The sequence below is a fragment of the Triticum aestivum genome, chromosome 3A (genome assembly GCF_018294505.1).
Source record: "Triticum aestivum cultivar Chinese Spring chromosome 3A, IWGSC CS RefSeq v2.1, whole genome shotgun sequence".
NCBI lineage: Eukaryota > Viridiplantae > Streptophyta > Magnoliopsida > Poales > Poaceae > Triticum > Triticum aestivum.
This window is the reverse complement of record NC_057800.1, coordinates 604,199,655-604,209,758: the sequence shown is the minus strand read 5'-3', so window position 1 is coordinate 604,209,758 and position 10,104 is coordinate 604,199,655. Positions and strand designations below refer to the sequence as shown.

Genomic DNA, 10,104 nt, shown 5'->3' with positions numbered 1-10,104 from the left:
ATAGTTTTGATCGCGAGGGTGCGAGATTGCTGAGTCCCTGTGGCTCACAGATACTATAACTCCAGATGCAGGTCCAGGTGTTTCCGCTCCAGGTGACGAGTACGAGCTCAAGTGGGAGTTCGACGAGGACTCTCAGCGTTACTACGTGTCTTTTCCTGATGATCAGTAGTGGTGCCTAATTGGGGTTTGATCGGGACCGTGTCGCATGTTGGGTTTTCTCTATTTTGGCGCCGTAGTCGGGCCATGAGTGTTTGGATGATGTATGTTATTTATGTACTTTGATGTGACGTGGCGAGTGTAAGCCAACTATGTATCTCCCCTTTTATTCTATATATTACATGGGATGTTGTGATGATTGCCTAACTTGCGACATTGCTTTCAGTGCGGTTATGTCTCTAAGTCGTGCCTCGACATGTGGGAGCTATAGCCGCATCGAGGGCGTTACAAAGTCGTTATGTACGTTAAAGGATTAAGTCTTTTAAAATCTTTAGTAGATCTTTTAAAATCGCAAACTGTACAACTGGGATATAAATAAAAAAATACATTTTAAGGGTTTATTTTAGCTACGGCCGAACATATAGTGTAAAACAAACTATAAAATTGAGATAAAGAGCTCCTTTCTTCAGTCCGGCCGCTGCCGCCCCTTTCCCCAACCGGCCGCACCCAACCTCGTCGGCCGCGCCCCATTGCCCGCCGGTCGTGTTCCGTCGCCCGTTGCCCGGGCCCCATCACCACGCCGGTCGCGCCCAGCCTCGCCGGCCACGCCCCGTCGCCTCCGCCGTCCGCGCCTTGCTCTATTGCCAGTCGCGCCGGCTGAACCGTGCCCCTTTGCCTACCATGTCGGGAGGATTCCGGTGGCCAGGCTGAGGTCATGGGAGGCCACGGCGATGTCGAGCTCGTCCAATTCGAACCGGCGGTGATCGATTGCGGCCTTTTCCTATGTGTGGTGATGAATTCCGGCAAACTCCACGGCGGCGTGTTTGCTCCGGCGAGGTTTGACCGGTATACGGGGCCTCCTAGGTTCGGTCTTCCAACCTCCAAATATAAGGGTTTCGGGTGTGCATTTTCGGCGGCCCTTAAAAAATATACTGGTTGGACCACTTTTACGATTTCTGTTCTGGATACTTTTTTCGACCAAAACTGAAAAACGTAAAAAATATAAGGGTTTGACCACTTATACGGGGTCTGCTAGAGATGCTCTAAGACATACCACGGGCCTTTTCCATCTAAAGTAGTTTTTTTTTGTGGGTGCATCTAAAGTAGATTCTCTGATCTTGAAGAGTTTTATTTCTTGGAGAAGTTTCCTATGTTTCCTATTTTTTCGTTGGATTGAAAATCATGGGAATATTTGTGGTAAAATTTGAATGCAAAATTTCCGTAAAGCCTAACCTTATAGTTTTTTTGTTTCACTGACAATTATGGTGTAATCCTTCAGAAAAAATTCCCGTGTTTCGTAAAAGAAAAAAATTGTGTTTATTCTCTGATGCAACCAAATGAATGGCTTACACAATCATGTTTTTTTTAATTCCGGTGGGATGTAACATCTCATGACATCAAAGTCCAACTTCTATGTTTTCCTATTCTCATATGTTTTTGAAACCCTGCGAACCAAATAAGCTTTAGATTCATAGGTTCAAGGAATTTAGTCAAAAGGGCATTGCTGTGTCTTGGTGAGACTTAACTAAAACCCCAAGCCGGCATGCAAACTACTAGTGCAGGAAATAAACTACAAGAATATGCATGTGGATGTCCGCCAAAGCTAGATGTACCACCCCTGGTAAGTCATCCTTTGGCCAATAAACATTGATCGTTTCCTTTTCTTCTAAATATTCCACGGTGCATAGATCAGATTGATGCTACACACACGTGCTTTTTGGTCTAACGGGTGGCGAGAAAGCCATCCCACCATAGGTTAATAAATTACCTTGGATTGGGGAAGGATTCAAACATTTATTCTTGTGTTTAGGCCCCTTTCAATATTGACCGTCTTTCATACATGCTTCAAGGAAGGGTGGTCCTTACATAGGTGTGCGACGTCTCATTGCTCGCAAAGCATAATTGGTAGGTTTAGCTATGGAGTCATTTCCCGATTGTCGGAGGATTGGCCATGGAACACAGAAGCCATGAAAAGTATACACTTGAGAATGGTCATTGCCTTCCAAACTTTTGGCTGTAGGAGGGTTCCAACCGCATGTTAGCAGTCTAGGCCCAGCTCCTGGTCCATCGGCATATGTTCGAACGTTTCCGGTCCGCATCGGACACTTCACTACAAGCAAAGAGCCCACTACATCCCAAAAGACCGATCTGAAGGGAGTGTGGCACTCTCCTTATAAGGAGCTCCTAGCCTCCTCCCATATCCGAGGTGGGACTAAAGTCACTAGCACTGCCCAAGGTCAGGTTCCTGACACCCCACCCCCCCTAGGGAAGCCCCCCTTAGGGTGGCGTGGGGCCAGCTCTGATACCACTTGTTAGCAGCCTACGCTCAACTCCCGGTCCATCGGCATATGTTCGGACATTTTCGGTGCGCATCGGATACTCCACTACAAGCGAAGAGTCCACTACATCCCAAAAGACCGGCCTGAAGGGACTGTGGCACTCTTCCTTATAAGGAGCTCCTAGCCTCCTGCCATATCCGAGGTGGGACTAAAGTCACTAGCACTGCCCAAGGCTAGCTAAAGCATGAACATCGCCGGTCAAATGCATCAATTAGCAGCCCGGAAATAACAATTAGCGATCGAGCAGCCTGCACGATCATGTTTCGCACATACCTATATGATTATTTGCATCACATGGGCCAAAATTTTGTAGATAAAGAAACTTGACTGCTGAAAATTATGCGATCACACGCATTGCTGATGGTAAGTGGAGGTAATTTGACATTGGCGACCCTAACAAATTCCTAGATCTTTTTATACCCGAAGATTCAAGCACCCAGGTGGATAAAGAAACAAAGCAGACACCTGAGCCACTAACAAATCCAAAAGTCGCATGATTAAACAAGCCAGCTTGACTTTTGCACTTCAGCCACAATCGTGCAGTCCCAGTACGCATGGATGTGGCCATGGGACTTATGCAAAGCATGATCTAGCTAGGGCGTAATAATCTAGGTAGCTGTAATCAAATTCAACGGGCACGTCTGGTGAGTGAATCGTGCTGGTTGCTGAATGCCGAGTCGTCGCCGTGTTGTTAGTCCGATCGAGTCCAAGATCCGGTTCTAACCAGCTGGCCCATCGATCAACACTCGTGATGTTTCTGTTGAAAAGGCACGGGTTAGTTGGTGCTCTATGGAGTTCTCATCCACCACGCATGAGCCATGCATCATATGCGAGGAGTCGTTATGAACGTTAAAAATTTAAGACTTTAGTTATGTCTCTGTGACATACTACGGGCCTCTTCCTTCTGAAGTAGTTTCACTGATTTTGGAGAGTTTAACTTCTTGGAGAACTTTCCTATGTTTCTTGTTTTTCATCGGATTGAAAATCATGGAATATTTAAGGTCTAGTTTGCATGCAATTTGGAAGCAGAATTTCACCTTTAAGTTTTTTTTGTTTCAGTAACAATTACGGCGTAATCCTTTATTAAAAAAATCCTGTGTTTTGCAAAAGAAAAATTTGTGTTTCTTCTCTGACGCAACCAGACAAACGACTTACACGATCATGTAATTTTTTTTTTCCAATTCATGTACGATGTAACATCTCATGTCATCAAGGTCCAGCTTCTATGTCTTCCTCTCGTGTGTTTGTGAAATCTTGCAAACCAAATAAGCTTTAGATTCATAGGTTCAAGGAATTTAGTCAGAAGGACGCTACTATGTCTTGGTGAGGCTTAACTAAAACCCCAAACCGGCATGCAAATTACTCGTGCAGGAAAAAACTACAAGAATGCACATGCGAACGTCCGCAAAGCTAGATGTGCCACCTCCCGGTAAGTCATTCTTTGGCCGGTAAACTTTGATCGTTTCCTTTACTTCTAAATGGTCCATGGTGCATAAATTAGATTGCTACTACGCGCATGCGCTAGTCGAACAGGCCGTAAGAAAGTCATCCAACCATAGGTTAATATAAATTGCCTTGGATCGGGGAAGGCTAATTCCAACATTGACCGCCTTCCATACCTGCTTCGCGGGAGGGTAGTCATTACATCAATAATGCTACACCTACAAAGACTTACAAAGGTTTATAGATGTGCAACGTCTTATTACTTGCAAAGCATAATTGGTAGGTTAAGTTATGGGGTCATTCCCCGATTGTCAGAGTCTCTGCAATGCGGATTGGGCCATGCAACACAAGCCATGAAAAAAACTTACACTTGAGAATGATCATTGCCTTCCAACTTTTTTGGTTGGTGGAAGGGTTCCAACAGCATTCATGTATGCACCTAAGTTTCATTTGTTTAATTTTGGACCAAGAATCGATTAAAACACGTGAATTAGTTGCACTCACATTATTCTCAGAAACGCACATTACTTGTTCATTGGAGTACAGTATCTAATTTATGTGCAGAAAGGCATTAAGATGGGACCAAGCGAGCCAAGCAAGATGCATGCGTACATACATGCGACGCACTAATGAGCTACAATTTCTCGCACGACGTACGATCAAGTCATTTTCATTGGGATTAATGGGCCAAATCGTTTTGCCGCCAAGACCGGACTGCATATGCACCCTACCTAACGACGATATATGCAGCGCATCGGTCGTCCACCGTCACCAACAATCCCTTGCAGCCCTTCGCCTCTCTTTCTATGGTTCTCTTTTCTCCTTGATTGGCCAGTTTAGTCAACCAGTTGGCTTGAAATTATAGTGCTGATTATGCTTATGTTAATCTTGGCAAGATCTTTAATTATGTTTGTTTGAACATGATTCCTGACAAGTGGCAGGTATAAAGAACGCGGGCTAGTACACAATAACATTTGACTCGGCTGCTGCAGAGTTGATCATTCGTTCCCAGTAGCTCGTCGTAAATTAAATTGATCATTGGTTCTCTAGGGAAAAAGTTATGAACAAGTGTTGATTATCCAAAGAATTCCAAGGCTAGCTAAAGCATGAGCATCGCCGGTCAAACGCATCAATTAGCAGCCCGAAAATAACAATTAGCGATCGAGCAGCCTGCACGATCATTTTTACCGAGACTGCTAGTAGTGGTATGAATTTTTAGATTCCACGGAGGCAACAACGGAGCCTGTTTTGAACAGGGACGTCGCGCCGCCCGTTCTAGATGATTTGGATGGAGGTATTCGTGTCGATCGCCAACTCTCCGTTCGCCGGTCGAGCCAATAAATTTGGTGACGGCAGCAACAAAACCACGTAGTACGTCAACCGGAGAGTGTGTGAAAGACTGAAACCCATGCAGAGGCTGGGTCGAGATCGCCGCCCGCGCGGAAGTAAAACACGCACGGCACGGTGAACCAGAGGCACCCCTGTTCAGAACGAACACGCTACGCTACGTCGGTCGCGACGCCGCACCATGGCCATCGGGCACGTCCGCAGGTGTCTGCTGTTTACGATTCTGTGCTTGCTTAGCCGGGGCGTGCAGCCAGCCGGCCGGTCTAGAAGAGTCAGCTCGATCGCCTGAACACACATGTTGACTAGACTAGATACTGCGATCTACCTTAGTCACATGACAAGATTGAACGCAGATTCAGTACGGGTCGTACTGTAGACTCTAGTAGACCAGTAACTAGTCTCCTTCAGAGAGCGCGGTCAAACTTCCCGATCGAAAAGTAGACGCAGACACGTCCATGTCTGGAAGCCAACAAACACATGAAGCCACTAGTAGTAGTCGTGCGTGCGCGCCCGTTTCCTACGTGCACCAAACCCCAACCTCAAGCTGCGCACACTATATAAGAGGCATCCACCATACGGGCCAGACCCACATATGCATTACACAGTGCAGGCCAAGGTGGTACGAACGCACGCAAAGTACACTGCGACTTTCGACTACCTACCCTAACCGGCCGGCGAGAGATCAAGTCCAGGCTCGAGAAGTCGAGAGCCATGAGCAAGAGAGGCAGGGATGTGTGGGACATGGAGCTGGGCAGCCTGGACACGGCCCGCCTGCTCATGCTCCTCGCGCAGCAGCACCAGCAGCACCAGCACCAGCGCGCCGTCGCCGGGGCGGCGCAGGCGATGGGCGGCGGCCGCGTGTTCGAGTGCAAGACGTGCAACCGGCAGTTCCCCACGTTCCAGGCGCTCGGAGGGCACCGCGCCAGCCACAAGCGCCCCAGGCTGCACCATCCGCAGCCGCAGCTCGCTCTCAGCAGCGTCGACAACGACGCGGCGCTCCGCCTCGGCCGCCAGGCGCCGCCGCAGCCGGCCAGGCCGAGGGCGCACGAGTGCCCCGTCTGCGGGCTCGAGTTCGCCGTCGGCCAGGCGCTGGGCGGGCACATGCGCCGGCACCGCGTCGAGGCCGAGGCCGCCACCAACGCGCCGAGCAGCAAGGCCGCGGCGCCCGAGACGGCGCTGGCGTCGTGCGACGCCGGCGGGATCTGCCTGGACCTGAACCTGACGCCGTCGGAGAACTGCGCCAAGTGCAGGAGCGCGGCGGGGCTCGGCGCCGCTGCCGGGCAGGGCGTACACAAGGCGCTCGCCATGTTAGACTGCTTCCTCTGATCATTCAGATTGCTCGTGCCCCCTGATGTTCCTCGCATGGCGGTGGCTGCTGATTGCTTTCCTGCTAAACTGTTCTATTGGTTTATTTTATACTTTTATTTTATATCTGTTAGATTTTTTTGTTGTAAATTTTTAGATGTAAATGTTCATAGGCTGGCACGCCGGCGTAGTTCTGAAACGGATCAAACATGAACTTTTGCATTTCCTTGCTGTAAATAATACTTCATGAAATTTACCACTTATTGTCGCCCTTTTGAATCATTACATGTTGAGAACGTGTAATAATGTTTGCTTACTAGGCTGTTCATTTCGAAAAGTAAGAGGGTGCTTGGATCCAAAAGACTTATTTTAGTCTTATTAAAAATAGTCTCTTTAAGAGGCCAAAGTTTCAAGCACCCCTGACTAAAGAGGGGCTAAAACTAGTCTTAAGACTAAAAAAATTTAGTCTGGGGTACCCCTACTAGAATGTGAATTAGTCCTCTCTCTTCTCATTTAAGTTCTCTCCTTTAACACAGGCAAGTTCTGGATTGGAGGGTTTGGACGATAATAAATGCTCATTAACTTGATTTTAGTCTTTTTAGTATTTGAATCCAAGCATGAATGAGGCTAGCAAGTTTTAGTCCCACTACTTTTAGTCATGGGACTAAAACGTATCAAGCACCCTCTAAGTCGATTTTCATAAAGTTTTTGTTCCTACTAATGAAGGCTAACATTTGTTTCAGCAAGTCAATTTTCATAAAGTTTCTGTTCCTACTGATGAAGGCTAGCATTTTCTTCAGAACACAAAGTCAAATGACAGACATTTCAATTTTTATTTCATCACAAAAAAAAGACATTTCAAAGCCAATTACGTCAAATAAATAAACACGTCCCCCGCAAAAAAAACATGAGCACAGTCAACCCATTCTGCTTGCAGCAGCATGACAACATGGAACTTTTGTATTGCATTCCTAATAGATAAATGAAAACTGGACGCAAGGAAACAAACATTCAACAGTTCAAAGACGCTTTCTAACTTTTCACCGGCACATCTAAACAAGTAGTATAAATATATAGAACAAAACAAGGTCTACAGCAGTCCATGGAAACATTCAAGCACACACAACATATGTTCATCATTCAGGATTTCAGGTGGTCATTTTTTCATTGACGATCAAAGACAAATTCTACCGACCATTTACAAGGCACGAAACTAACAAAGTTGGCATAGCCTAACGCAGTATGCATGGTACTCGCTCCATCCCGTAATATAAGATGTTATTAAACCAATATGTGACGGAGGGAGTACAATATTACTGGAATATTTGCAATTCATGCAGTTTGCATGTTTGTAGAAAAGGGAGCTCGAATTAACTTCCTCAGGAATGATTTTGCTTGCTCAAATAATTATGGTCATTCATTATCCACCGAAGGATGGCGGGTGCTCATCGGGGAAAGCATCCTAGCAAAAAGTTGTCCATGGCTAGTGCAGCATTCAACTAAAGTGTAGCACGACGCGCAAATGGAGCTCAATGGAGTTTTGCAGATGTAGCAACCAACCGATTGAAAAACTGAAATGCAGTTACATCAGCAGCAAGTGGATGGTTCTCACGATGGCAATACAACATGCAATCACCCCTAGAAATCACAAAAACTACATTAAAAGTAATAGTTGCTGCTGCAAAGAATATAGAAGGTAACACAACAACCACAACATAGTCATCTCCTTAAGTCTTACAGTTCCTATAATAACAAGCTGACAGTAATAAACAGATAAAGTTAAAACAGCCCATGGTAGAAGTCCACGTATTCCTCATGAGCCACAGCAAGCAGATTTCTGAGATTCTGGATTCTCAGAACCTTCTGTCTTGTTAATCTTGATCGTCTGGTCCTATAAGCATCAATGTAATATTTCAAAATCCAAACAAAGTTCAAATCAACATAGGAAAATTGCTCGGTATGACCTTTACCTCGGGCTTGGAATCAGTCTCAGCAAGCCTCTGCTTAATATCTCGGGCAATGGAAAAGAAAACTTGCTCAACATTGAGGTTTGTCTTGGCACTCTGAAAGATACAGCACAAGGTAAAATTGAAGAAGGTTCAATTTGTGAAAAGATCAAACCTTCAGCACAACAACTTACAGTTTCAAAGAACTGGATGCCATATTCATCCGCTAGTGCTTGTCCCTTTGCAGTAGAAACAGCCTGCAATAACAATTGCACAGATAATGAGCTGTGAGCTAATAATACCAAATGAACAACAGTACGAAGACGCTTCTAAGTATTACTCCATCCATTCCTTCTTGCATCCATATTTGGTTCCTGAATGCATGTCATTCTACCATTTTGAGATAACTTTACAGAGATTTTTTTCCCCTTGCATAACCCTACCTTTAGCTAGCCATTTGTTAGACACAACTTCCAAAGGCGGTAAGTAGCCTAATAAGGAGGGCTATAATCTTCTCTACATGCATATGGGTGTGAAGTGTGTACATTTCTAGAATGCGATGCATGCACTAGGGAGTAGACAATAAGAACAGCAGATAACATATAGAGGGAGGATGCCTAGATCAGTACCCTTTTACTCTCATCCATATCAGCCTTGTTGCCTATCAAAATTTTGTTCACATTATCAGAGGCATGTTGCTCAATGTTGCGTATCCAGTTCCGTATGTCTGTATGTTAAAAAATAAACTCAAATGTCAATACAAAAAAAAGAAAATTTTAGCATCTACACTGAAGCTTGAAGAGTGTACTGAAAGACGGTACTGTTGAAAGATGACTCATCCGTGACATCATAAACAAGCAAGATTCCCATGGCTCCCCGGTAGTATGCTGAGAAAAAATTAACTTCACTTGAGAAAAGGATTTTCATATAAGCTTCATAGAATTAGTCTCTAGCACAGAGCGAAACAAACATTGCACCTGTCGTGATAGTCCTGAATCGCTCTTGACCGGCTGTATCCCAAATTTGCAACTTAATGCGCTTGCCATCCAGTTCAATTGTTCTTATCTTGAAGTCAATACTGCACATAGGAATGATTTTAAATAAAGAAGGGCAGACAGTCCCAAATATTTTATACAAACAGGGGTGACACTCTGACAGTGCCTATGATGAAAACTAGAAAGCTTCTGAACACAAAACATACCCTATTGTAGTAATAAAACTAGTAGTGAAGGAGCCATCAGAGAACCGTAGGAGGAGGCAACTCTTGCCAACACCTAGATAATGAGAATAAAAATGGAAGATTTCCAATAAGTGAGTTGGCAAAAGAATAGAGTGAATAAGTATGTCATAAACTATCAATACAAGACTGAGAAAGCCACAAAGAGAAGCATGAGTCCTTTGAGAACTGGCTTACTAACCATTATATTTCGCAACTCACGCAAATGTCCGATAGGGTCAAGCTCATATACTACCAGAAGAGATGTGGCCCAGTTCTTTTGGCCGATTATCCCAGGATCTTGAAAATCAGACCTCCCGAAATAGGTAGGATTGTCAAAAAGATATGGCTT

General features: G+C 45.1%; 2 protein-coding genes across 3 annotated transcripts in view; one reads left to right on the top strand and one right to left on the bottom strand.

The window, feature by feature from the left end:
• Window positions 1-5,897: 5,897 nt before the first annotated feature.
• Window positions 5,898-6,764, top strand: LOC123058762 (zinc finger protein ZAT12-like). The gene has a single exon (XM_044481450.1). The coding sequence runs from the start codon at window positions 5,997-5,999 to the stop codon at window positions 6,609-6,611; it is 615 nt and encodes a 204-aa protein (XP_044337385.1). The 5' UTR covers window positions 5,898-5,996; the 3' UTR covers window positions 6,612-6,764.
• Window positions 6,765-8,137: 1,373 nt separating this feature from the next.
• LOC123062527 (ras-related protein RABE1c) overlaps window positions 8,138-10,104 on the bottom strand; it is a 4,161-nt gene continuing 2,194 nt past the window's right edge. The window contains exons 2-8 of one of the 2 annotated variants that reach the window (XM_044486076.1): window positions 9,738-9,810; window positions 9,514-9,614; window positions 9,358-9,423; window positions 9,166-9,263; window positions 8,731-8,793; window positions 8,561-8,653; window positions 8,138-8,481 (exon numbers count right to left, since the gene is read on the bottom strand). In XM_044486076.1, the coding sequence (XP_044342011.1) occupies window positions 8,404-8,481; window positions 8,561-8,653; window positions 8,731-8,793; window positions 9,166-9,263; window positions 9,358-9,423; window positions 9,514-9,614; window positions 9,738-9,810 (572 nt within the window). In that variant the 3' untranslated portion in view covers window positions 8,138-8,403. Of the gene's footprint in view, window positions 8,482-8,560; window positions 8,794-9,165; window positions 9,264-9,357; window positions 9,424-9,513; window positions 9,615-9,737; window positions 9,811-10,104 lie in introns of both variants that reach the window. The other variant, XM_044486075.1, reaches the window with a different exon arrangement.